This window comes from Cydia fagiglandana, chromosome 14 (assembly GCF_963556715.1).
Source record: "Cydia fagiglandana chromosome 14, ilCydFagi1.1, whole genome shotgun sequence".
NCBI classification, from domain to species: domain Eukaryota; kingdom Metazoa; phylum Arthropoda; class Insecta; order Lepidoptera; family Tortricidae; genus Cydia; species Cydia fagiglandana.
The window spans coordinates 2,670,263-2,698,021 of record NC_085945.1 but is presented as its reverse complement, the minus strand read 5'-3'; the positions used below and the strand labels follow the sequence as shown (position 1 = coordinate 2,698,021).

Here is a 27,759-nt window from a genome sequence, read left to right as displayed (position 1 = left end):
GCCAATCTTTAGATTTATACTTTTAATTTTCAACGCTTCTGTTTCCTCTTTTGGTTTAGAATCAATAGGTTATAGCAGCCGTCGTTCAGAATGGGACACAGATAAATCTGTCCCTAAATCCAATACCTCTACACAAACTTATGTCCTATAATATTTATTTATTTAACTTCTCCCGTAAAAGTAAAATTTCTTACTCCTCTCCCTCTAGATCCGGTTCCTTATCCTTCCCTTCATAAGTGCACTCAAACTCCACCTGCTAAAATCATTCCCATTGTCATAGTGGCAACAACACGCAAACTATCACCACATTCCCCTTCAGATCTGCCTTCCCTAAATAGTAGCCTTATCAAGCTCAATCGCTCAATTGGGCGAATGCCCACTAAACGAAGTAAAGGTGGGAACAATTAGGGCCCAATATAATGGAAATGGGTCGGCACTGGCACCATGCCCTATAACAGCAGCCAAGAAGGTAACCGCAGCGGGTCGACTACTGATAGGATGGTCCTCGGCCCTGGTAGTGGGCCTGGACCCGACACCGATGAGATACTACAGCCGTCAACGCAAGCTCCTGATGACACTCTTCGGTCCGCAGTGAAACATGTCGAGCGTTTTTTCAACTTAAAATACGTGAGTGACTCGTTCTTAATGTATTTAATAAATTCCTATGTATTTGAGACTGCCATATCGGCTATAACATAATCTGTGTCACAACCGACCCGGACGTACGCAATGCGGCATGGGTAATGCGTTTCTTATTTCGTGGACATATCACGATTACGTTCGAGCATGTACCTACATAATAGGGCTCAAGTACAGTCAGCGGCTGATTTTGCTAAGATAGGTATTCACAATGAACTGAATACAATTGCTTGTTAAGAGAATATCAGCGGGAGCAGGTAATTTTGAACGCGTCACTTGTTGAATAACAATAATAACTTATTCTGCTGTGCGCTTTGTTGAGAATTCCTTTTGATATCACTTAGTCACTTTAATTGTTGTATCACAACTTTTCTATATACAAGAAAATACTTCATGTAGACTTTAATAAAATTAAAATTAAATTTCTTACCAATAATGAGGCTAAAAAAATTTCTGTACATATTAATCCTGTTTACAATAATTTTCATATCCTTTATGCTCTCATAATTAAGAAAACGGAAGGAAATTTAACCCCCATATCAAGCGAGGGGTTGAAATAATTTTAAATAATAAACAAGCCGAAATCGGTCAGCCCAGAAAATGGGTCGAACGGGATAACGATTTATTAGGGATTGTTTTAACTTTTGCTAGGGTTACCAACCAAGTCAAAATTTGATTGAACTTTTCAGTATAGGATTTTTTTGTAACACCACTACCACCACACGCTAACAGATGGCGCTACATGTACGGTAATGCAGACAACTCGCGGTGCAGCGCAGTCGCTGCACGGTGCTACTCCACTATGGATATTAATTACGCCGCTTACCGATGGATGGCGCAGTGATCGAGTTAGTTCGCGCTATCGTTTGTTCAACGTAGAATCATCATAAGTCATAATCCTCGGACTACGGCCGACAAGTAGGGACTTCGTTACCGCACGCTATATGATAAATTCCTTATTTACCATATAGCGTGCGGTACTTCTTATAAACCAAGCACATCTACATTTTCAGACTAATAATATCTTATAAGTATTTATTTTAAGACTTCTACTTGCACTAGGAAATTCCTGTATCTTTGTAAATAAACTTAATTGCAAAATAAAACTTATGAGAATTAGTGTACATTTAGACGTATTGTGTGCATTTAGGTAGGTAATGTCTTATTTTTGAATTATCTTAGGTATGTACAAAACACCCGGTCACTCTGTAGTTAGTCAACTAGACAGCTATATATTAGGATAAGACAGCTTTTTAGCAATAATATCGTCATCATCCCAATACATATTTTGCATGTTTTGCGTTTTAAGGTTAAAAATTGCATGGAGATGACAGCTGTTACTTTAACCAAGCTTTGTAAAAATACCTTGATGCAAATATAAAAATCTGTCAAAACATTTTTGATTATTTCTAGATTGATGGCAACCCTAGCTCTGAATAGCAATAATCCTTGCTCCTGAAATGTACGATTTGCTCCTCGAACACTTTAAATGAAAATCATTTATTTACATATTGAATATAAAATAACGTATTAAAATAAACTAAAACTACAAACAAAATAAAATTAATACTAAAACTTACCTAGAAAATAAAAAAACCTAATTATAAAAGGAATACCCCCTCTAGTTAAGTAGGTCCGCCTGTGGCATGGTACCCATGACGCTGGCGGCGTTTCCTCGCTGAACCGCCAGGGCGATTCGTTGCGAGAAATACGCGCCAGCTCTGGGGTCCCCTGTGGCGTCAATCAGCCGCCCCGACAGGGCCCTCACAAAGGCCTGCATGTCGGCTGACCAAGGGCCCAGTGTCTCTACCGCCAGCGCCGTAAACTCGTAGTCCTTAAGTAAGGACGAATATTTGCGGCGCTTGAGAACCTGGGCCTGGTCAGCCGCGCCGCCGGCCTGGGTGCGGGTCGCCTGGATATGGGACTGTGCGAAGGTATCTACGCACGTTGCGTCCCACACCAGGGCCCTACCCAGTTTCACGGCACCAATGTGACCCCGTCGGGGCGCTTGCCATCGTCCCTCGCCATGCCCGCGGGTTCGAGAATCGCAGGCACAGAGGCGGTGGCAAGCGACCGACGAACCAAATCATTGCTGGTACCGTGGCGAAATAGGCGTCCGGCGCTTTTGGGGCATGAAAGGCCATGTCGGCCCAGCTGATCGACGTTTTTGCCACAGGCGCAAGTGTGAGGGACACATATTTTGGACCCAAGCCTTAAGCATATAGCTATTCTCAAGCTACTTGAGTCCAAAACGGTGCCTATTTGACGGGAAGGGAGTGCTCGCAGCCAATGGCCCGACTCGGGGGCTGATACGGCTAGAATTCGGGCACGTTCGAAGTCGTCCGGACTATCCTGAAGAAGTGTGGTATGAGCTGCTTTTAAGGGAGGGGAGTCCCAAGCCCGCTGAATGTGACGGGCGACTGGGATGTCCTCACCCGGACACGACTCACACCAGGCCTCCCTGGCCTCACTCAGATTCGCTATCTCATCGTCAGGTATCTGAGGAAGGTTTAAAATAATACCGACGAGAGACAGCGAGCCGTATACTGAGGACAGGAACGCGGGTAGAGCCAAACTGGCCGAGGTGCGAACGCCCAGTCCACCCAGCCTTATGGGTAGAACCGCTTGGGTCCATGAACTATTGTCGAGATGAATGTTCAGTGTTTTGGAAAGGGTTGCCTGAAGGGAGGAGTCTATGGAAGACAGGATGGACGGAAATTTCCAAATTGGGCAACTGCGGAGTAAATACATAAATTTGGGTGTAAATAAGCAAAAACGGATGATGAAAAGAGCCATATGGGGATTTATTTTAAATAGAAGGTCAGATGTATTGTTGAATAAATTTAATTTACAGTTAATGACGGGTGCGATTGATTCGTCAAAAATTGGTGAGCCTAAAAGGGTGAGGGATGTTTTGGAAAGAACGGAAATATTAGGTAAAATTGCGTTAATGAATGAATGAAATCCAATTTGGGTCAGATTTAATTTATTTTGAGATTCTTTCAAAAGTTGTGACTCGTGAAATGAGCTAGTATGCTTAAATAATATTTGGAGCTGTCTAGCAGATGTTATATTATAAGCTGATAGTTTCCAGCGAAATCTTCAGATTACTTAAAAAAAAATTATTGCCACAACTACCAAAAAAATTGCACGATATAAAACTCTAAAATACACTTCATGGCACAAAACAATATAAAAAAACATGCACAAAAATCTAACAGTAAACTACAACTAGTTATTAGGTACATAGGTACTCGTATGTGTAGGTAGGTAGGTGTGTGAGGTAGGTAGGTATGTGTGGTTTGTGATTGTGTGGTAGGTAGGTGTGGTTGTACATACCAGCATGCACAAAACTCAGTACAGTTAGACCAAGAAAAGTCTGCAGCGATTTTGATAGCCCGCGCAGTGCAAGTGTTATTTATAAGTGCGTCATAATTTCATAGAAGTTAAAAATTGCATGACTTTAAAAATTGAATTTAAAATGACACTTGCTCTGCGTAGGTTATCGAAATCGCTGCATACTTTTCTTGGTCTAACTCTACCTACACTTTGGCCCATAGAGCCCACTTATTAACCTTTTGGACGCCAATAACCGATATATACGCACCGCAGAGGTCCATCGTCAAAGACGTATTAATCGGTCATAGACCACAGAGCATCATAGACCTAGGTGCATATGCATAAAGTTCAATTTCAGTTTTGACACTGCGGTGACGTGGCGTCTGAGAGACAGCTTTTGTGTTTGACACGGCGGCGAAAAGGTTAAGAATGCGTAATTGCGTAGACCGTAACAGAGCCACACCCCACACAGTCGTAAGTGTAACGTTTTGACCGATTTAGGCCCTTGTTTTGGCCGATTTTGGCCCTTGTTTTGACCGATCATGGCCCTTGTTTTCGCAAGGAAAGCATACCGCTTCCAAATGTTCCGGGATTTCGTTGAATTCGCTGAACTCACTCTCTGAACCCTAATTTAATATTATTATGAAATAATATTACTATTATTAATTCCCCAGAATTGCCGATGAAGATCATAAATTAATTAACGCTACTCCAGAATTAATTACTGGCATGTCTGTGTTTAATTTAAGCTGATTGTTATTTTCTTGCTCATTGTAATTGACATTTTAAACTGTTTAATAAAGCCAGATGGTTATACATATATTATATAATATAATATAAAGTGTCATTTTATGGAACTTGCTATGTAAGTAAACAAAAGTCACTAGTAAATTCATCATTCATTGGCAGTCTCAATATATATGGCGGTTTGTTTACATAGTTAGCAAGTTCCATAGAATGACACTTTAGGAGATAATGTCCGTAGTTGCCTTTAACTATAAAAGAGCAAGCAATACAACGAAATGTTTTTTTTTTCTCTTTATACAATACATTACATTACACTTAAGCGTACATTGCGTACATTTAAGCGTTACATTACACTTTATCCAAATACTCCCTGAAGCTAGGCGATGAAAACATAATAGCCCATTTCATAAGTCCTAGTTGCTAGTAGACTTCCGAAAGTCGATACATAAAATCTGTTTACCGCAGTGCGTTGTCCTCTCGCCGCGTAAACATGTGACATATAACGGTGTTTGCACCTTATTTCATTGATATAAGGATTATTTTAGGGCATGCGTGTCCGGTGTAGCTCGTTTTATTTATTTAACATCGTCTGGTGACAAGCAAAAGTCACTAAGTACTATCAAAAATTTAAAGTAAAAATGCACTTTATTACAATTGTAACACGGTTTATTGTCCAATAATTTCAATGGTGTTAGTTAGTGACTTTTGCTTGTCACCGGACGACATTTTAAATCAGGCAACAAGGCCCATATTAGGTACAAATACCTTACATGCATTTTATATAAACTTAAAAAACTAAATACTATTTAGGCGACAAAACGGCGTGGCTCAGTTGAATCGTCTGGTCTTGTGTCGGATTCGGCAGTTTGCCCCGGAGCCTCCAAAACACGACACCCTTCGGCCTTTCGGTAAGCCATAGCTTGAAAAGTGAATAGCCTCAATTGAACTAGGAGTTTAAGAGTGTGAGCCTTAATTATGAATCCTTTTTTTATACCATGTCGTTTAACTTAGTACCTATTTATGGAAGCGATCATGAGAAACATGTAAAAAGGTGCAAGTCTCGCAACGCTTTTACTACAAAAAAGATTTGAGATGTAATGTGAAACCAAGTCGGTTATTTTAATCATTAATTAATAACCGACTTGGTTTCACATTACATCTCAAAACTTTTTTGTAGTAAAAGCATTGCGAGATTTGCAACATTTTACATGTAATGTTTTTGATGGGATCTCATCTCTTTTTGTTGTAGGCAGTCCTTTTCCGTTACTTATACCAGTTATACCCATACTATGTATAAGTACACATATCATAACTAAACACATCTTCATTCATACTCACATCGTACATCGTAGTGTACTTTAATTTTAACTACTGTTTGTAGGAACTGCAACAGTAACTTTGGCATATATTTATATGGCATTACAAACTTACTTATGCAGTTCTTAGATCTTTAAAACGTGACTGATATTGCAATATTTTTAGGTTTTCTATGGCTTGATAAGCTGAAAACTACTTATGTTTAAAATTTGAAGCTTGTGGGTATGCTAGAAGTACCTTAGAATTATGATGATCGTGAGTGAGTGAGTGAGTGTGTCAGTGTCGAAACTAAGGAACTTTGATAACTACAAGTTCAAATTGAATGTGTTTGAGAATATATCTAAAGCATGTTAAGCCCTATATGTCACTGAAAATTCAGGGTTCTAGCTTCAGCCAGCACAAAATTACAGGACGTCGAAAATGGCCTGAATCGCTTCGAGAAAAGGATGGTACGGCCGTGCCTCTTTGTTTTGCTCGACATGGCGGGGGCACTGCCGTGCCCCCAGATAAACTAAATGTATTAGCTAGAGAAATCTGTAATACGGAAACGGGCGGACTAGATATACGAGTACTTGTAGTTTATTTTGTGATACTGTTTTGCGTAGGAAGTTAGTTCTAGTTTTGTTGTTCTATTTCCTTCTTTGGTTCCTTTTATTCTGTATTGGAATGTAAATGCATTATTAGCTTGCGCTGTTTCTGTCTTAAACAAACTGGGCTATTTCTTATTTTTATAGAAATTCTCACTTCACACCGTTATCAAAAATATAGTTTTCAGATTATCTTAGAGTTGAGGAAAAATATATTGAGTTCGTGTTGATGCAATAGATAGATAATTGAATTGAATTAGAATTACTGTATTGGTAGTTATTCCCATTGATAATGAGGAAGTTGAAGGCATGCGGCTACTAAAGTCAAGGTCCTGAGTTCGAATCCCGGCTATAATTCCCGGATATTAATTCGTTCTTAATTTTTGAAAAAAGATCGAGTATTATATCCGACTAATCACAACATCGCCTATAGACTGACCGCTTAAATGAGTCCTCGGCTGCGCCGTGATCACTTGATACTTTCTCACTTGATGCCTCGGCCCGGACTATACTTCGTTTTTTTTTTAGCATTAGAAATTAGGTAAACAATCTTGATGTGTCTTTTAATTGAAAAACACATTTTAAAAATAAGTTACGGCAAATATGTAACAATTATGAATCTAATACGATCATTTATATTCTTCTGCTTTCATAAGTAATAGTTTTTGATTTTTAAAAAGCGTTTTTTAATTAAAAGACATGTCAAGATCGCTTACCTTCTTGCAAGTTCTTTCTAATGCTAAAAAAACGAACTATAGGGCCGTGAGTAGGGTTTGCAATCCGGATCCGAAATGTATGAAATTATCCGGATCTGGATCCGGATCCGCGGATCTTCCCATACATTTCGGATCCGTCGTGCAAACCCTAGCCGTGAGTCATCCTTTAATCAGCTTTGTTCCTAAGAAAATTTATGGGTCCTGCTTAACCTGGTCACTGTACCATAACTTTGCTCCCTTAGGTGATATTACGTAGGTAGGTGTGCTTGCATAAGCTAGGCGCAGTCACTGAGCTAGCAAATGTTAGTTTATTATTAACCAGGTCACGAGTCGCCTAGTTCAGAATTCAGTTAAGCAGCGTTGCAATAATCCTGTTTACAGAAAAAGTAGTAACTGCCTTATGATTGTATGAGACTTAAGCTCTTTTTGACCTTACCTGAAAGTCACAGGGGCCTGTTTAGTCAATTTGAATTTGATTTAGAGTTTATAGAAACACAAAATTGAAATTCCAGTGACTAACGAACATACCATTATGACTTTCGAGTAGTCTATAAATATTAATACCTACTCCAAAATTGCATCAAGTTTCTGTCAACATTTTGGAAAATTAACTTTCTGCCGAGGTTTCCTCAAGGAGTAACGTATCGGATTTTCAATATAGGAGCTTATTATTTTGCGCGCATGTGGCATCTTTGGAATTGCAAGCGTCCCTAGGCTACGGTTGCTTCGATCTGTATGCTTGTCTGCTATCAACATGTTAAAAAAACCTACATGTTGTAAAATTTTCGCTTTACAAAATTATTATAACGTACAAATTAAAAGTCGATGAAATTGTATTATTGTAGTAGTTAACGAAAATACCGAAAGTATTTGTGTAGCTCATTATTAAAACTTAATTAAATACCGTGAAGTCCGCACGATTTTAAACTATATAAAACCAACAAATATCATATGAAAGGATTGCCTGCCTCGCATTCCTATCACATTTTTCATTTTTAAAATATCATAAAATAACAAATAAAAAACTTGAGCCCACACCGTTTCACACCGTTTTCAGTATCGAATGTCTGCTTTCAGTCGGATTCCTGTTCTAAGTGCTGTCTTTTAGTGTGAACAAAAGATGTCCTTGTAAGATCTTCTCGCCACGGGTTATTATTTTTCTAAGAAATGTTATCAATGTTCTTTGCAAAATACCTCAAAGCTTTTCCCGTTGTATTATGATGATGACTTCCGTATTTTCGGTCATACTCACATCGGGTTACATCGTTCTTTTGATAGACATACAGGATGAGAATTAGAACACGAAAACTTAAAACGATAAATTACTTAACCCATCTGAAAGTTTTTTGAAAGTGGTTGAAGAAAATATAACTAACAGATCTTTTTCAACAAAAATCTTAACTGTTCGTGTAATCTAATTAAGTAAATAATTTGATCTACCTCATTATTTAATCACTAACGAGCAACTAATTTTGTTAGATCAAGTTCCATTACTTGTACATCGCAGCTTTAAATGACAATTAAGGAGCCAAAATGTAGAATTCCAAAACATTGAGAGTAACTGCAGATAGTCTAAAGAAGACACAATTCATTAAAATATTGGATTCTATTATAGGTCCCAACCGATATATTATGCATATAGAAATAACTAGGGAAGATTTTGAATTTTTTTACCCAGACTTTGTATACTTACTTCTTCAGTTTTTTCGAGTCTATATTTACTTACTAAGATTCTCTTCGTATTTGTATCGCCATCCGCATCACTCCAAGTCTTGAATATTTTATGAAAAGAAAGGCGGTTTAGGATATTTAGGATTATAGCGGATAGGGTTTACATCAAAACAGTCGTAAATATTTTTTAATTCTTAATTTAAAAACAGCTGTTTTTGATGTAAAAAATCAGAGCATAAGTTATTATTTTTATTTGCGGCTTAGCGAAGCGTGAGCAAAACGCTTATTTTTCAGCTTGGACAAAAATAATTACTGTCTGTCCAGAATTTTTGCCTATAAGACGATCATCTCTGTATCAAAATTTTGCAGAATCAAGAATTACATATCTGGAATTTTCTGTTGAAATTTTTGGAAGATTTTCTACATGGGGGTTCGCGAAGTCTACAGCTCAAAGACCCACTAGTAAGATAGAAGTTAGTTCATCCTTTCTATTACCTGCCTCAAAGCCCATAGACACTGTATGCATGACTAACCATTGTTTAACCAACGACGCCGATATGGTTAATTGATTCACGGCGCCGAGCCCGACTTAATAGAAATTCCATTGTTCCACAGCAAACGGTGTCTATGAGAGTGTCAACAGAATTCGATCGAGTTACCAAATTGAGGCAGTATATTGATGAAAATTCTGGACTAGGACGTTAATGCCATACAGGATCTGCCAACAAACTGCCCTGCAGTTTGGCAGAAGAAAAACATCTGTAAAATAGGGTTTATTTCACCTGAATAAATGATTTATTTATTTATTTATTTATTTAATAATATATTAAAAGTATGTCGAAATAGAGTAAATTGAGAGCAGTTAAAGAAATGTTTTGTTTTGCTTTATTTAAAATTTAGTCAAATTTTTATTGAGAAAACGGCGAGTTTCGAAAATTTAATTTACTGTTCATAAAATCAGATATATATTTGTACCTACCTCTTGACCATTTAGTGATAATATCATCAAATATAATCTGTTTCTTCTATCTAAATAACTCCGAATAACACAGTCTAGTGTTAGTTAACTTTGACTACAGAACTTTTGATCAGAAGGCTATTGCCTTTTACATTATCGTAGCGTTGCAGAAATGGTCAAAATGAAACGACTGTATACTATGCTTGTGATCTGTTTATTTTTACATTATTTGCTCTCAAAGAAATTGTTTAGAAGCTATCCTGTATGACTAAGTGGAGTGTATAGCTTTATACATCATTAAAGATATAAAGATAGACGAAAACAAGACAAAAGGGTCAGTCTTATGTTTGGGAAGTTTATAAGTAATAAATAATTATATTTACAAAAGTTGGGAAGACACACATATGCAAAAAGTATTTAAAAATAATGTCCTAGGAAATCAACGCAAAGACTAGACTCTTACATCAATAAAATCCCAACATACCAGCAACAAGATTTACTCTAACTAATAATGATAAATAACATTCATCATCATCATCAATAGTGATAACAACCTTACGTATTTAAATCTCACAGGATGTCACACATCTCCCTCTTAGCAATTAAGTATTTACAAAACTTAAGTAATCTTATAATGAAGAAATTGGGGAAAAGTCTAATTGACCGAAAGTCCGTGTGGTACCAGGTCACCTCAGGGCAGAGGCGTCCAGTACCAGGGGCCGAGGCTAAAGGGACACAAACTCAGGTGGCGGAGGCGGTAAGGTCAGGACGGGGGTTTCGGTGTTGTCCACTCCACCGTTCTCCGCGCTAGGTCCAGGTAAAGACCACGTTGAAGAACTCCCCGTCGCGGTCACTCTAGGTCCCATATTGTCATACGCTGGAGCAGTGCAACACGTCCTACTTCTACGTGGCAACGTAGCTCCTCCACTCAGTAGATCAGGGTACTTCCCCGGTTCACCAACTCTCCCAGCTACTTGCACTGATATAAAGATGTTTCCGTACGGAACTGGGACAGCAAACTCTGCAGGCGGAGGAGGAAAAGCCCCTGGAGTACCTTCTATAGTTATATGTACAGGGTCGAAGCCGCAGCCTCTAGGCTGATCGTCACCAGATCTCTCTGTCAGTTCAAAATCGCAGGGAGACGCCATGTCACCTATAGAACGATCGCAACTGACGACTACTGATGCATCTAATAATCTCTTTTCTTGGTCAGTGAAGCTTCTGCTTGGTGGGACTGAGCGTCGTCTTAATCTCCAGCAGGCTACAGCCGCTAAAAAGCCCAGGGACGCCAAGATACCTAATGCACCAAAAACGACGCCAAGAAGTTGAGGAATGCCGGGAGCTGTTCTCGCTGTAGCCGTCTGGGATCGTGGTAACACGAGACTAATAATTGCTCTCGCTTCTCCAGCGCTACTTTTAGCTACACAGGACCATTCACCGGCCGCACTGGAAGTTACATTCAATAGCGTGATGTTCACCCATCTTACGCTACCTGGTACTCTTTCATCCGAATCATCGTCTTCTATATCCCTCTGCGTTTCTTCCAAATCGCAATCTAAACTACTGTTATGTACATCTACACCGTCAAATAACCATGTTACTTGAGGTTTTGGAATCCCGTGAACCCAGCAGCCGAAGGAAGTGGCCACTCCGACTTCAGCTCTCACAACCAACGTGCTGGAGCGTACCTCGGGTGCGCACACCATACTCTCGTTAGAGACACTCCTCCACTTGTTCCCTGCCTTCGTGGAAGGCTCCACACAAACTAATTCCTCTGTATCTAACTTCCTTAGTAAAAACCAATCTTTAAATTCACGTAGTCGGCAGTCGCATCGCCACGGATTGCCTGACAAAGAAATCGTTTTCAAAGTCGGCAAAGAGAACGTACTGTAACGAAGGAATGTAAGCTGATTTCTACGCAAATCTATTTTCTCTAAAGATTTTAAATTCCGTAAAGCGTTTCTGTGTATCGTTCGCAGCCGGCAACCGTCTAATAGAAGCATGCGCAGATGCGGCAAAGGCGGGAACTGGTCTGCAATTAGCGTTGTCAAAGGGTTGTTGGTCAGAACTACCAAACGCAGTCTTTCGTTGCCTCTGAATATATCCCTCGGCAGATTAGAAAGGTCGTTTTCAGCTAAATCGACTTCAATCAGAATTCTTAATTCGAGAAATGCGTCCGCATGCAGCGATCGAAGTTTAGTGGCTCGTAAGTTGATTTTCTGCAGGTTTAATAAGCCAATATTAGCAAAGGCTTCGGCAGGGAGGTTTCTGATTGGGTTGTCGTGTATGTCTAATACTTGGATGTCGGATGAGAGTGGCGGGGGTCGGCGGAGGTCACTCGAGGCGCAGGTGGCGGTTTTTTTGCCGGACGACCACTTGCAGACGCAGGCGGCGAACCGGGCGCAGTCGAGCCAGTCGCTGGCGGTCCTCGCGGTGCACGTCGTGAAGATCACAATCCAGTACCACCTGGCCCAAGCCACGCGCATGCTCATCTCATTTCGGGCGTGTGTTTACATCGGCAGGCTGCCTGAAACAACAAACGCGTGTTAATCGACTAAACAACGGGGTTTCGGGAACAATGGCTGGCTATCGTTACTCTGTTTACGTGGCCTTAGCACGTTTTTGTAATGATTGATTTGGTAAACCGCCGGAACCGTAACGTGTCAGTTACAAGCGGATCAAAGACGCACGTGCTTTGGTTATTTATAACTACTATGAATACACGCACGTGCGATCTAACGTCTAGGCTTAAAATAAACTGACACGTATAAACAGTGGCACACAATAAGTCAATCAAACCTTTGTGAAACTTATGGTGTAAACTGAAAACCAAACGAAAATAAGTAAAATAACTGTATTTGTTTTTTCTTATTTTTTTGTAAAGTACAAATAAACAATAATCGTTATCGCTACCGATATCCATTGACTGAAATGTCATAGAATATTGTAATCAGACATATAACTCTATAATTTGTTAAGTAAGTAATAAAAGCTTTTAGTCTCTAATAATTTACTCGCTAATCGCAATGAGAAGTCGACTAACATTTAAATCATAAAACCGTTATCTTTGAGTAAACGCCAATTAATTTTGTTGAATCTCTGAAGCCAGGAGATTATGAGATTTAATTTTGATCATTAAGATAAACTCTAATTAATGTATCTAAAATACCTTTATATACAGGTATAACTCTCCGATAATCGTAAAGCTTTAAATCGGTTCGTAGCACTAATTAATAATTATGATTTGTACCAATTAATACAAAATTTATTTTTTATCAACTTATTCCTCTTATCCGTGAACTCGTCATATTTTATTACGTCAGCCTTCATTTTATCAGCTCCTACACTCTCAATAACTATATCAGTCAGCAGCAGAAGTTTCCAAGCGGGCGAGGTGTTCAAAATTACCTTGACACACTCTTATTCTCTTAACAATAGAGTCGCGTCAAGATAATTTTGAACACCTGGCCCGCTTAGCAACTTCTGCTGATGACTGTACCTCAAACAGAAGTTCATCTCAGAATTAAATTAGTTTTCAACGCTAGCCACTTTGTTACCACACCGTTCGGAAGAGTGGCCACGGGAAGATTAATAGGGCTTCACTGGGAAAGTTAATTGTGTAACCGTATTTACCCTGTTCGGCTTAGTGGTTACTCTTATAGGGTGTTAAGAGGTGTTTGAATAAGGGTCAAAGCCTTCTTGTTAATTAGGCAAACAGATATAAAGTATTTGGGTCAAATTTCAGTAGGGCATTTGGCACTTCCTCTAACTTCACGAAACGATTACGAAAGCGACACCTAATGTGCAAGAATCGAAACAAACGAGTACAGTGACCATATTTTTTAGTATTTGCTGGATAAAAACGTTAAAAAAGGTTCCACTTTTTTTTCAAAAAAGTGTTGTACTGTCTATCTACAATGTTATGACATATTCAAATAAAAAAAAAATTACCGTGTATATCACGGCGCGCTCATTCTTTCTTCCGTGGTGTAAATATAATTTTAGCCCTATGATACCATTGTACAAAATTGGAAACGTCGATTGCCAGAAAAATAAAAAAAAACTAAAAACAATGAAAACATAAAATGTTCCATTAACGCTCCCGCAACAGGTAAAAAATAAATAAACCAGCAAACAAGCGGTGTTTAAACTGCATCCAATTAGGACACACTAGCGAATTAATTCCGGGCCGAATAAAGGGGCTCTTGCCACGAGCACGGCAAACTAATTCCACGTGGGGTAATGTGGCCTTTCTGTGCCAATTTGTTAATTGGACGTCAATTTTACTCGTAGGTACCTATCAATTAATTCAAAAGGATTTTTTCAAGTTGTTTTGTATACATTTTTAAATTATATTATTTATGGAATCGGGCAATTTGTTCCAAAAGACGGTAAGTTCATCATCATGCCTGAAGCAGTGAGTCTGCCTGTCCGACCATTTCTCCCCTCCCTTCTGAAAGGGTCTAAAATTAAAAAAAAAAAACACAAAATAGAAAATCAATGTACGGAACCATTGGAACGCGACTCCGACTCGCACTTGACCGGTTTTTTTTTTTAATTGTTGTATTGTTTGCAGACGTACCAACTGATAGAAATTAGTTTTGCTATGTATATTTTTAAACACATTATTATGTATTGTGAATAAACCCGTCCATAATTCGCCTGCAGATATTTTTTGGGAACTTCAGGATTAAGACTCGTAATAGTTGTTTACTCATTTAAAAGAAACACAATTATTGATATAAATTAATTACAAATATAGAATATCCGGTCGTCAAGGACTGATGTATCTCGAGCCGGCTGGCCGCGCAATTGATCTGTTTACAAATAGCCATCGTGTTCTGTATAATTTGAGTCATTTGGGTGACTGATCGGTCTGCAATGGCTAACTTGACTTAGCTTCGTAACTATACAAATGCAAGTCATTTATTTACATTAATATTTACAATCGAATTTAGGTATTATTATTAATTATAGTACGTTTAGCATTAGAAATAAGGTAAACAATCTTGATGTCTCTTTTAATTTGAAAAACATATTTTAAAAATAAGTTACGGCAAATATGTAACAATTATGAATCTAATACGATCATTTATACACTTCTGCTTTCATAAGTAATAGTTTTTAATTATTAAAAAGTGTTTTTCAATTAAAAGACATGTCAAGATCGCTTACCTTCTTGCAAGTTCTTTCTAATGCTAAAAAAAAACGAACTATATGTTCAGGAAAATGGTGCAATATGATGAATATAAGATAAGAACTTAGTTTTTTTATTGGGTTATCAAGAATTGAGAGCACTAGCCTTATTTCAAGGACATGGATATAATGAATTTTGCTTATTAAAAAAAAAGTTTCCGTCAAGTAACATGAGCTAACTTAAGGTTGTAAGGCACTTTCCTTCCAGAGCCTATTATTTTTCCACACTGGTATTTTCCTACATGCTGAGATACATTGAGCAGCATAATTATCTTACGTACCTAATTAAATATGTCAGTTGTGAATTATTTATGGTATGCTTCCCTATATCCCCAGTACTTTCATATTGACTAATTAATATACTCGTACATTAACCAAAACTATAATTACATTTCAGAACAAATTATCACCTGAAACAGTGCATAAAACCGCAAAATATGAACATATTTGATCAATTTGCACCAACAAGCAAAACAGAGCTACATAATTATCAACAGATACAATCTGTGGAATGATTTTGTAGTCCCTCGTCTGTGATTTCGACTTTATCTGTACAATGCAAACGGTGGTATTAAATAGGAAAATCGCGTACAAAGGGGAAATCGTTGAAGCTTCAACTGGTATTGTTTGGAAAATAGCTCCGCAAATTACTAACTATGAAACTATCATAAACAAAACGAATATGCGGATAGCTAAAATGAAAGATTCAACGAAGGATTGTTTCTGCTTCATAATTTTTTTTATCAGCCGCTAGACCAAAAATCATTAAACTTTTAAGAAGAAAAGCCTATGGCAGTAGAAATAAGATTCGGGTTTGAAAGAGACATCAATATTAAGTAAATTAGGTACATATTTTAGGCACACTATATGTAACCAGTCGTATATATGGTTCACAAAACGTGGTTTGTTGATAATTAAGCTAGGCTGTAAACAGTTAAACACCCTTGTATTTGATAGGTTGTGTTTTAAAAACTCTTTTACAGTACTTGTGGTCCTATTTTCCCGCACTAGTGCGTAAAATAGCACTTTTCGTGCATATGGCAAAGTTTAAAGGGCCATGTGTACTGTAAAACGTTATACGATACACGTGCGAATAGGTAATTCGCAACTCGTGTCGATTTAAAACAGTCCCGTCATGTTTTAATTTATCGCCACTCGTTTCGAATTTCCTCTTTTCCGCACTTGTATCGTAAATAACTATTCTCGCGCCACAGTGTTAAAAAAAATTATATAGTTTTTAGATATAAAGTTCATATACTTAGCCGCCGCGTCGTATCGTCCACACATAACAGCCATCATAACCGTTGCAAAACCAGTTTGTATTTGGAATTTATTGCGCGTTAATACAGTTCACAATTGAATGTGGTTTCTAACAGTTGTTACGGATTTGATGCGTGGTGAGGCAGCGTAATTGAACGTACGAAATGCCAAAAAAGAAAAAAACATTACTCTCTTCTTCAGTAGTCGCTAAAAGTAGTCTAAGCTAGCCGGCTTCACTTAAGAAGGTCCATTTTATTGCCGAAAAGAAAGGGTGATAAAGAGCAACTTATGTACAACGAACTGTATTCACACAAAAGAAAATGAACCCTAATAATCTCGGTCACTGCCATTGAAACTGATGATCAAAACCATACTTCACGAGATGTAATAAGACTCAAACTTCTACACACGTTAAGTATTGCTTATTCGCTGCTATGAAATACGATTCCGAACTCAAACAAACAAAGCGCTTCCAATGTCTTTGAAAATTTAAAAATATTTTCACCAAAAACTCTACGGTAAGTGATTTATATTGTTTACTATTTTCCAGTGTTTGGCTCTCGTAAATATCTCCCGTTTTATTTGTGGACGTTTTGGACAACTGATAACTTTCAAATAGTTTTCACGGGAGTTTATTTGGGATAAATAGACAAAACAAAGAGTTAGAAAGAATAAGAAGTTCTTTGTGTCTAGTGACCTATTTTTCCTGATATGTCAATGGCATTCTTATTGCAAGATACAAAATAAGAAGTATGATCCAGCTTAATATGTATCTATTGATAGAATAAATAAGTAGGTAGTACTTAATATTAAGGAAAATATGAAAAATAATGAGAGTTAGCTATTATTCATTAGTACAAAAACAACGAACGTGACAAGTGGTATTTATTGCATTACTCTTTCATGATATTTATGATTATTCTCATTGTATTAGTTTTAAAAACGTGTGTGTGATTATACATTTACATTTCAAAACTAATATTAATTACACAAACGGGTCTACCGCCACATACTTTCATTGGTTTTAGGGTAAAACGGGACCCTATTACTAAGACTTCGCTGTCCGTCCGTCCGCCCGTCCGTCCGTCTGTCACCAGGCTGTATCTCACGAACCGTGATAGCTAGACAGTTGAAATTTGTATCTTTACTACCGATGTTTCAGCTGAGTTGCACCAGCTGTGGTCACGGAAAATCTGACGTCCCAGGTCCCAGTAAATGTCAACGGAGAAATAAATAAAACAACACTGAGCTACCCGAGATTAGTTAATTAGTGTTAATAAATATGTGTATAAATCGCGTGAGTTTAAACTGTTATGTGTATTTCAAAACTAATATATTTTATTTATAGCAACAAACTTTAATTAAAAGATCTTTACTGAAAACGTTCTCAAAACCCACAACCCCTTTGTTCTAACAATTAATACGAAATCGATACTAAATGGCAAATAGTTACTTTGTTACAATTTAAATAAGTTAGAAACGCAATGTAGCGTAAAGCCACAGGCAAGGCCTTCGAGTTAGCGAGCCCAAGGAAGCCTTATTCTCTCAAGTATCTCACGTATCAAAATTATATTGAAATCAGATCGGATTCTTGCACAACTTGCTCATTCCAAGGCCCTCATTCCCTATCTGTGACCTGGGTCATTTCCCTATCTGTGAGTAAGGGCAGGAGAGTTGAGGTGAATGGTTACAAACAAAGCTGCATAGATTACTAATCAGGTCTAATCACAAAAACAGTATTGAATTAATGATACTTGAACGCACAATATTAAGTCAAAAAAACCTTGAAGAAACTTTTTGGGCTATGCAGTTGGCGATTCAACTTCCTATCAGTACGAAAAAAGACCACTAACTTCAAAGTCTCACTGTCCTTACATGATTTTGTTATTGTATGCGTGACTTCAACTCTAGTGCTGATAAGTAGGGGTACATACATTCATAATATGAAAGTAAAGCACAGATGTTCACATTTACTTGGTGCGGTATCGAAGAGCGTTAGTGTTAGATTTACATTTCTGAATAAGGTCCAAGGAAACCAGTTTGAAACAAATGTAATTGAGGAGAGGGTTGGATAGCATTTCGTTTGTAACTTGTTCCTTTAGTTCCGACCAAATTACTGTGCTCACACGGCTAGAAGAATTTAATATTTCCCAATCTGAACTATCCTGGATTGGGGTGGGAGAATTGGGTTGGCCTTATTTCCCTTTATTTAGTAGCTTTAGTTAGTAGTAGTTTTTATGTTACTGGATATGTTGATGTATGAACTCAAGACAAAAACGGCCGTTTTAACTTTGGACGCATAAGTATATTGACGAATTCAGCAACATAGAAACTAGTTTGATGTATTCAAAAGGTACTTAAATACAAAATATAGTACATAGCGGCCCTCTTTTTTCAATATCTTTTGTTAAATATAAATAATCACGATTATTTAACAGTGGCCGCTAGTGTGCACGTTGACGGGCTCTTAACAAATGGAAGGTAGGTTTTTGAGCGTACTCACTTCTTTAAAGAAGCAAAGTAGCCTCTTGAGGTGTGTTATAATAAAGTTTGCACTCTGCATCTATATATAGAGCTTTATGAGTATAAATATGACGATAATTTCCAAAAATTGAAATCGAAGTAGGAATATTAAATATGTTAATTTTTATACTACGACAAAATTGCTCATTTTGAAAAAATAAAATTTGTATCAAACATCATATTATTATAATCTTATATTTTCCTCCAATATTATTCGTGAAATAGAAAAAAGGACGAAGTATATCCCGAAGGTGATGTCAATTTATTAACATGGCGCCATTTTTGTAGGCTGTCAGTTCAAAGAGAAACAGAATGCGAGCTGACTTTTGATACACGTAAAAAGATAGAATCTAGGGTATTTTTGTTGTTTGCTGATTCATGTTGGCATTTCAACGGGAAATGTACCTGAATTTTGCACCTCGAGCGCGTTATGCTTAATAATGTAGAATGTTTATTTTATGTCATGAAATAGGACATACAAGCTGCGTGATGAAAAGCAATGTGCATGAACAAGATCTGAAATTAATGTACGGCAAAATGATAGCGTTTTGATTCCAAAATATAAGTTTATAAATTGGCCTTCAGGGAGAAACATATCAAAAAGTTAAAAAATATAACGGGATAACGAAAAGTGATGTGAGAAATATGCATCATACAAAATAAATGATGCTGATAAGCAATAATGCGTCAACCGACATTAATTTTGCAATAAGATGTCAACTCAAAAAGTTGACGCTTAAAGTTGACATTTTATTGCAAAAATAATGTGAGTTGACACATTTTTGCTTAACAGGACCAGTCATTATTGAAATGTCCTGTGTGGTTTTCTACAAACGATACCCTTTTGTTGTAATGTTTTGCACAAACGATTGGGGATGGGATCCTCCAGATATTACCACGGGAACGGGGTCCCTTGATTAAAAACATACCACATCAACCATATGAGTGATGTCGAAATTATTATACAAAAGCCTCGTGTAAAACCCCGATGATAAATGACGACAAGTAATAAGTCAAACTTCACTTATCAGCCGGCAGTCTTAGCTAATTGTTGTTTAATGTCTGTTTAATGTACGGGAAAGGGACGTGAATTATGTGTTTGCTAATCTCGTATTTATTATGTTTACCTATTGTGAATGGAATTTGATTTTAGAATTTGGTGAAATGTTTAATAATGTGGTAAATGTTAGGAATCGCAGATATTTTAAGTAGAAAAAGTATCCCATCCAAACGTTATACGGAAAAAATGCAAGAAAGATGTACTTAGGCCTGGGAAAATTTAGCCGCGTTTTCGATTAAAGCTCTTAGCCAGCGTGATTTTTTCCGACATCTTAACAAATATCGTCATATTACATCCAATTCACACAAAACCTTAACAAGTTATACACCTAAACCTTCCTCAAGAATCACTATATTGATAGGTAAAAATCATATGAAAATCCGTTCAGTAGTTTTTGAGTTGTTTTATAAGATGAATGAAATGAATTAAATGAAATGAAAAGAATTTATTTGACACAAAAATCTTAAGATTAACAGACATGTGTCGGAGCACATAGTGCAACGACGCTGATTTTCAGTGGTTCCTTAAACCTAAAACTAATAATCCTTAAATTTAGAAATAAAAACATTAAGAACAATAAATAACACAGTGCGGAGCAAGTAGTAAAAATAATATCCAGCATAAAACAAAATTTGAATTATACATACTAAAAAAAAAAAATTTGGACAAGCAATGAATGGAAAGTTGAATTACCTACGCAACATAAACTAACTTTTTTAAATAATAGGCACAGGTGAATAGCAGTGGGAATTTTGGTTAGTGAGAAGATGAAGTTTTAATTTGCTTTTAAATGAAAAAAAGATGTCGCAGTTGCTAGGTTGCATGACAGTCATACATGTAGCGAATTGTACATAATAGTAAGTTTCAAGTACATAGGTAAGTATTTCAAGCCATATCTTGTGCTGACAAATTGACAAAATCAAACTTCTGCATGCTTTGATATCAATTACCTTTGTCTTTAATGACGAAAACTCGTGACGGACTAGAACTTTTAAATTCAAACCGGTTTAGTACGAGCAGTAAAAGGCAAGGTACGCTAATTGCGAACGTTTTCGACGCTAACTGACACTTAGTCCGGAATTACGGCCGTTCCTAACACTCAAACTTAACGTTCCCGGGATTGACCTCGTTATAACCGTCTTGCATACGCTTTTATGCTCATTAATTAGAAAGATAACGCTGAGATATGTTTGCGTGGTAAACTTTTATTTGAACATTCGTGTTGATTTTGTAACAATCTGTCAACAATGCTTTTGGAGCATTCCATGAAATTGTCTGCCGGTTGTCCCGTACAAACGCAAATTTTCTGAAGATTTGCAGGTATAGGAGTTTGCTTTTCTATGAAAAATCGTCAAAAATATGCACAGGAAAATAATCGCCAGCTTTACTTAAATTCTGAAAAAAAGTAGCAACACAAGAAATAAAATGAGTTTGTACGGGACAGCCAGTGGAATGCTCCTTTTGTTGACACGGCTCATTTGGTGACACGATGATTACATTTTTCTTTGAAACTAAAGATAAGAAGCTGCATATGCTAATTTGTCTGCTCTTTGGCCTTCTATATCATAAAGAATATTAGAATTCGATAAAAGAATTACATATTTCGAATCTAATTAGCTAGTTCAAATTTAACTTCTAAAGACTCGAGCCTAAAATAGACCGTCGAGTTCTTTTAATTTCACCTTCCGTTTTTATTTTTTTATCATGTTCAATGTTGACGTGTCTTTGAAGTGAAAATCATTTATTTACAAACAATATATACGTGTCTTTTAATTGAAAAACACTCAAGCAAATATGTAATAATTATGAATCTAATACGATCATTATTTGAAAATTAGGGAATTTCGATAGCTAGCTAGTGGAAAATAATCAATGACCAGGCAGTCGACTAGATGCGATGGATTTATTTAGCGAACTGACATACAAAAATATAAACAGTCATTTTCAAAAATTTTTTGGTCGTTCCATAGATTTTGGTCGAGTGCATGTCGACGTTTTCTATAGGAATGCCAAATTTTTTTTGGGATTTCGGGGTTGCTACCATAGCAAAAGTTGTTCAATATGACCTACCTAATCACCTCGCACAATATGGCTATAATGGTCCAAAAATGACCCTGTATAGTTAGATTACGCGATGTTTTACACACGGACATCGATATTGCGTGGAGGTAACAAATGGAGTCATAATCCGGTGCCACAGTCCCTTGTTACTCATAACTAACTCCCGATACAATGGAGAAAACACAGTAGGAATGACCAACATTTTTTTTAAAAGCATTTTAACCTATTAGCGCCCATTGTACAGTAGACGGTCAAAGATATGTTTACACTTTTGCACCTTATTCCTTTGTAATAAGGCGAAAAGTGTAGACATATCTTTAACGTCGACTGTACCCACATGGGACACCCGGGTTACGGCGTTTGATTCGATTTTCTAGTGTAACTCTACCTGTATTATAAAATGGTGGCTACCCAAAAGTGGGTGTGCGTTAATGGGTTTTAATAAATCACTTCTTTTATTAAATTAACGCTATCTTTTGAACAACAACGATATTTAAACGAATAAAACATACCTAGAAAAAAGCACTTTATACTTTTCTTTTTTTGTAGTCGGATCCGACATCCGATATCGGTTTCGACAATGTGAAAACAAAACAAAACAAACTGAACAAAACAAGCTTGAACTAATATTTGCCTATTCCCCAGAGTCAAACAAAAGTCCGTGAAACTCCGTTTAACACTCACAGCTGTAAGTGGGACACAGTTTAGTTAAAACTTTAATACCGACGATGAGGCAAGCTGTCATCGGATGATATTTTTAGTGGTTATTGTCTGCCTTGACGATTTATTTGTTACGTTAAAATATGTAAAATATTCTCAACGTTTGAAATTAGCCTAATTAATTTATTAAGTTCGCGGGATATGTGGATTACCATTAATATGTCGTAATCGTTTTATCTTCGTCTGAAGGAGTATATCCACTTAATCTAATGAAATTTCAAAAAACATATTTTTTCTTTGCCACTAAAATAATCTAATTTATCTCAGTCATTGAAATAGTGAAAACTATCGGCTCTTATGTAACTTACTTAATTTTTAAATAAATCTACCTCTTACGTCTCTAATTTAATTTTGAAATAAATATAGGTTGCTGAAGTCACTCAAAAGTTTCAAATTCAGCAAACTGTTAACCGAAGAGAGTCAACTGGAAAGGCAATTATTTTACAAACTTTCAGATATTATCGTAGCCCTTTTTATTCAGACCGGGTGTAAGTTTCAATAACTCAAAATTGGATTAAACTAAATATTTTAATAATGCCTTTGTAGTAAGAAAAAAGGAAGAGAGATTTGATTAAACTAATTCCATACCTAGTTTGATTGACTATATTATATTCTATAAAACATTGTATTGAATGCATAGAGGTAAGTACAATAATATAGAGATGACACGGGGAGGGGCCAAACGACCGAACGAAATGCACTTATGAAAATTTCAGTAGGAGTAGCAGAGAAAGCTGTATTATTGCTGGTCCTTGTCACAGTCTCACTTTTTGTTTGTTCCTCACCAAAAATTTAGTACCTATGGTTTATGTTGGGCAACAAATAACCCGATCGAATTACGTAGATTGTTTTTAGTATGTTGTCAGGAATGTTAAAACGTGTTTTTAATATTGTCGCCTTGCGTATGTTTTGCCCCTCACGGAGGCACGCGTATAGCTCATCATGTAATACTAGGTCTATGATTGAATGAGTTTCAATACAATAATAAAACATAAGTCGAGACAAAGGGAGACGAAACTATTTTGTCGCAGATTATATTATCGAAAACACGGTGTTTGAACTTGTGTACGCACTATTCTCCTAAGGCCCAAGGTCCTACCTATAGTACTTATTCAGTTCGATGAAATTTAAATGATATTCAATTGGAATAGAGTCGCATTTGTTTTATTTCGTTTAAAATTCAAACAAAACCAAAATCAACTCTATTCCCTCCATATAGGTTCAAATTTCAGTGACAAATTCTGGATTTTTCATTCGTATGGCTGGCCCTTAGAAAGCTATAGCAGAAGTGAAATATGACAATGGTCGAAATCTCCAGAACAATCCTGAAATTTGGTATATACTTGAAAAGTCTGGTTTTCATGTCCAGAACATCTGACTTTAGCGGACCTCAAAGACCTGCTGCCATGTACACACGATAGTTTGTAGTATCACAATCAATATCGGCACAAGTTAAAAAAAAACGGGTGAGTCAACTTTTAGAACACTGATTTCGTGTCCATAGACTGCCTAGCAAAGAAGAATCGATTTTTATTAAACCATATTGGATTTTTTTACTTTTTGTTTACGGGGGAGTTATTAGATACATAATTATTGAATTAACACATTAAAAGTAACAACTCGATCAGATAAAAGTTACATTTTGTACGGTAACGCAGCAGAAAAAAGTTTTCCTCCATAGAAAAATCAGGGACATACATTTTTGTATGGGAGAATTTTTTTTCCGCTGCGTTACCGTACACAATGTAATTCTTATCTGATCACATTGTAAATTTTTATGTGTTAGTTCAATACTTATGGATCTAATAATGCCCCTGTAAACAAAAAAGTAAAAAAATCAACATGGTTTTTGAAAAATCGATTTTTCTTTGCTATTTGGCAGTCTAGGGACATGAAATCAGTGTTCTAAAAGTTGATTCACCCAAATACGTCTTTAGTTTCCAAACACCCACTGTTGCGTTTTATCCTTTGTCCTCAGCCGTACTAGATTTTATAACTCACGCGTGCTGGTGTCCGTACTAAATTTATACGAACCAAGGTACTGGCACATTTATTTTATTTCTTTTGTTAGGCGAGGGTCAAAGTAACTCGAACATGCTTAATATTCTGGTGAGATTATGGAATAACTTTGATAGATTTTTTGGGGTTTTTTCTAAGTTTTCGAACTAGAGCGTAAGTGGGTAGTTTGGAGTTGATCACACCGTAAAGTTTTGTAATCAAAGTTTAGTTGAATTAATTAGATGTAGCACTCATTTCTTATATAATTTATTCACTTAGTGAACGCCGCTGAACGGCCTTATTTAGTAGGTAGGTACTAAATAGCAAAAGTTGAACGACTGGGGTAAAGAGACATATCTCGCATGCGAGTTTCATTACATTGCGGGTTTTGATCGGTCGGTTGAATTGGACGTCACCAACAGTCCGCAATGTAACTAAAATCGCATGCGAGTTCGCGCGCCGTCTAAATCAGCCCTTAATGACGCACTGACGGATGGACGGACAGTAGCCGAGAAGTTGTAACATGTGTTGCAGTTTTTGTGTAATTATCAATTTCAGGTGTTTCGTTATGAAATCTATTCTTTTATTACTTTACTTTATATACCTACCCTTAAATGTACCGGGAAACCCCTAAGTTTATACAAAAAAATCTTACCATATTCAAATTATTTGCATACTTATAAATATTTATGTGAAACCTACGCTTACCTTGACCAAAATATTCAGGTAAAGGCGGCACAGATCAACAGCCCTCTAGACGTAGCATACAGATATAACCGCTTTGTGCCAATGAAGCCTACCTATCGACGCTTGCAATATTTTTGCGCCTAAAAAAACAATGTGGTTGCCCCAAAGAAAAAACATCGTTATATTAAAATTAGTATAAATAGCCCGCAGCGTAGCCCACAACTTAGAGCGATATTTTATCTTATAAATATAAAAACCTCTGTATTCAGTACCAGTTCACCACATCCGGCGACAGTCGCTCCTTCGGATCATGGAAGGCTTTGAGCATGTCACGCCAATCAAATTTCATAACGCGAGGTTTTGGATGCTGAAATATTTTACGCTAGCCAAAAATAGTTAAAAAAAGGATACTTAGAATACAAAATATGTATATTATACCTACCTAACAGTAAACGAATTTATAAATTACACGAATTCCTGCGTCCTAAACCAAGGGGTATGTTCATAATGCGCGATCTATATGAGGTAGTCAATGTTTTCAGGGCACATAACTCATGTTTATTTAGGTGCTGAGCAAAAGCCTTTTCAGTAAACTTCTCAGAAACTTTCTCAAATATACGGGCCATATTAAAATTGGGTAATGTTAATCATACTTTAAAATTACTGCTTTGGGTTCATTTAATTTTACAAAGTCAGCGGTCATACAAATTAAAACTTTTTGGTTAATTAGTTCCATTTAACCAGGATGATTCAAATAACACAGCAGTTCGTAAAGTTAAACATTTACTTTAATGTAGGATTTTCTGAGTATACATTATCCAAGTAAAAGAAAAAAGTAATTATATAAAGTAAATATTACACATAAATATATTAAAAATCATCGCTTCGAACAAGACTGGAACATGCGACCTATAGGGACCGTGCGCGTTGGAGGGTCTGCCATCTTGTGGCCTGAATCGGAAACATATGTGCACATGTACATTGCCAAAGCAAGTGCTACCATCTACCGTTCTCGTCGGTACGTTTCCTTGTGCATAGTAGGTTGTGCCATCTTGTGAACTACATCGGAAGCATAAACGACACATTTACGACTCGCGCCAAAAATCTGACGGCCCCTATGCTGCCCCCTATAGTTCATGCACGGGGCCTATTGGAATACCGATCCAATCACTAACCGGTGTTCCAACACCTCTCAAGTTCAAAACTTGTCCAAAGCGTTGAATTTTTCTATCCCTCCTTAAATTTAGTGTCACTTGCAGACGCCCCTGTTTTTATTTATTAATGGCATATTTTCTTAAAATGATTTGTATTTTGTCCTAATAAGTAATATTGATTTGTGATGAACAAATGGCTACCTACACCAACTATATAACTAAAAAAACAATGAACTTAAAGCCGCCTTGTCATTAAAAGCTCACTACCAAACCTTACATCCACGCCAACTATTTCTAAAAGCCCTCATCTCAGAACAATCACCAAAAAGCCAAAATCCAGGCCAGTGGTCAACTGCCATTGTCTGCTTGGTGCTTGCAATAAAAACCTATTGTTTGAGGTGTTTCAGAACGTATCTTCATAGTAAACTTTACAGCTATTCAGACCACTTATAATTCAAAAGAAACCAGTATGAACGTAGCACTGAGTTCTACACCAACAATACGCAGCCTCAGCTCAAGTTTATACTAGTTCTAAAGCAAGCGCGTAGTTTTTAAGAATAGCCCTGGCGCTTACGCTATTATAACACTGCAAAGTATAACTATGCATATATTAAGGGCTTAAGTTTATAGGTAACTAGTGGTGGTTAAGACCTTATAGGACTTGTGTTTAAAAGAGGTCATCGCCCGGAATAGCGAGATGGCATCGAGCCAGCGTGTTCGAACTAATGCTTTTGCGCAACTGTGTCTGCATGCGGAACCCAATGGTTAAAGATTTTGGGATTTAAGATTGAAAGGTTAATGTCATTAATTTTAATATTTGGGTGACCGAGCTTTGCTCGGAAAAAAATAAAAAACCTCAAATACGTGCGTTTTCCTAGAGATAAGAATTAGCTATAGATCGATTTTTCGCCCCCGAAAACCCCCATATAGCAAATTCATCGTAATCGTTAGAGTCGCTTCCGAGATCCCCGAAACATATAGGTATATACATATAGGTGTATAAATAAATATACAAGAATTGCTCGTTTAAAGGTATAAGTTAATATGTCAAACTTTCGCGTTTTGAACACTTATTAACTCACATTTATATGTAGATATCGCGAAACGTCGGTAAATAAAAATAATA

General features: G+C 36.9%; 1 protein-coding gene across 2 annotated transcripts in view; it reads right to left on the bottom strand.

Annotated features, from left to right (window-relative positions):
- Nucleotides 1-10,169: 10,169 nt before the first annotated feature.
- LOC134670644 (leucine-rich repeat-containing protein 24-like) overlaps nt 10,170-27,759 on the bottom strand; it is a 70,842-nt gene continuing 53,252 nt past the window's right edge. Inside the window, exon 2 of one of the 2 annotated variants that reach the window (XM_063528454.1) lies at nt 10,170-12,501. In XM_063528454.1, coding sequence (XP_063384524.1) covers nt 10,700-12,466 — 1,767 coding nt within the window. In that variant the 5' untranslated portion in view covers nt 12,467-12,501 and the 3' untranslated portion in view covers nt 10,170-10,699. The remainder of the gene's footprint in view (nt 12,502-27,759) is intronic. The other variant, XM_063528455.1, reaches the window with a different exon arrangement.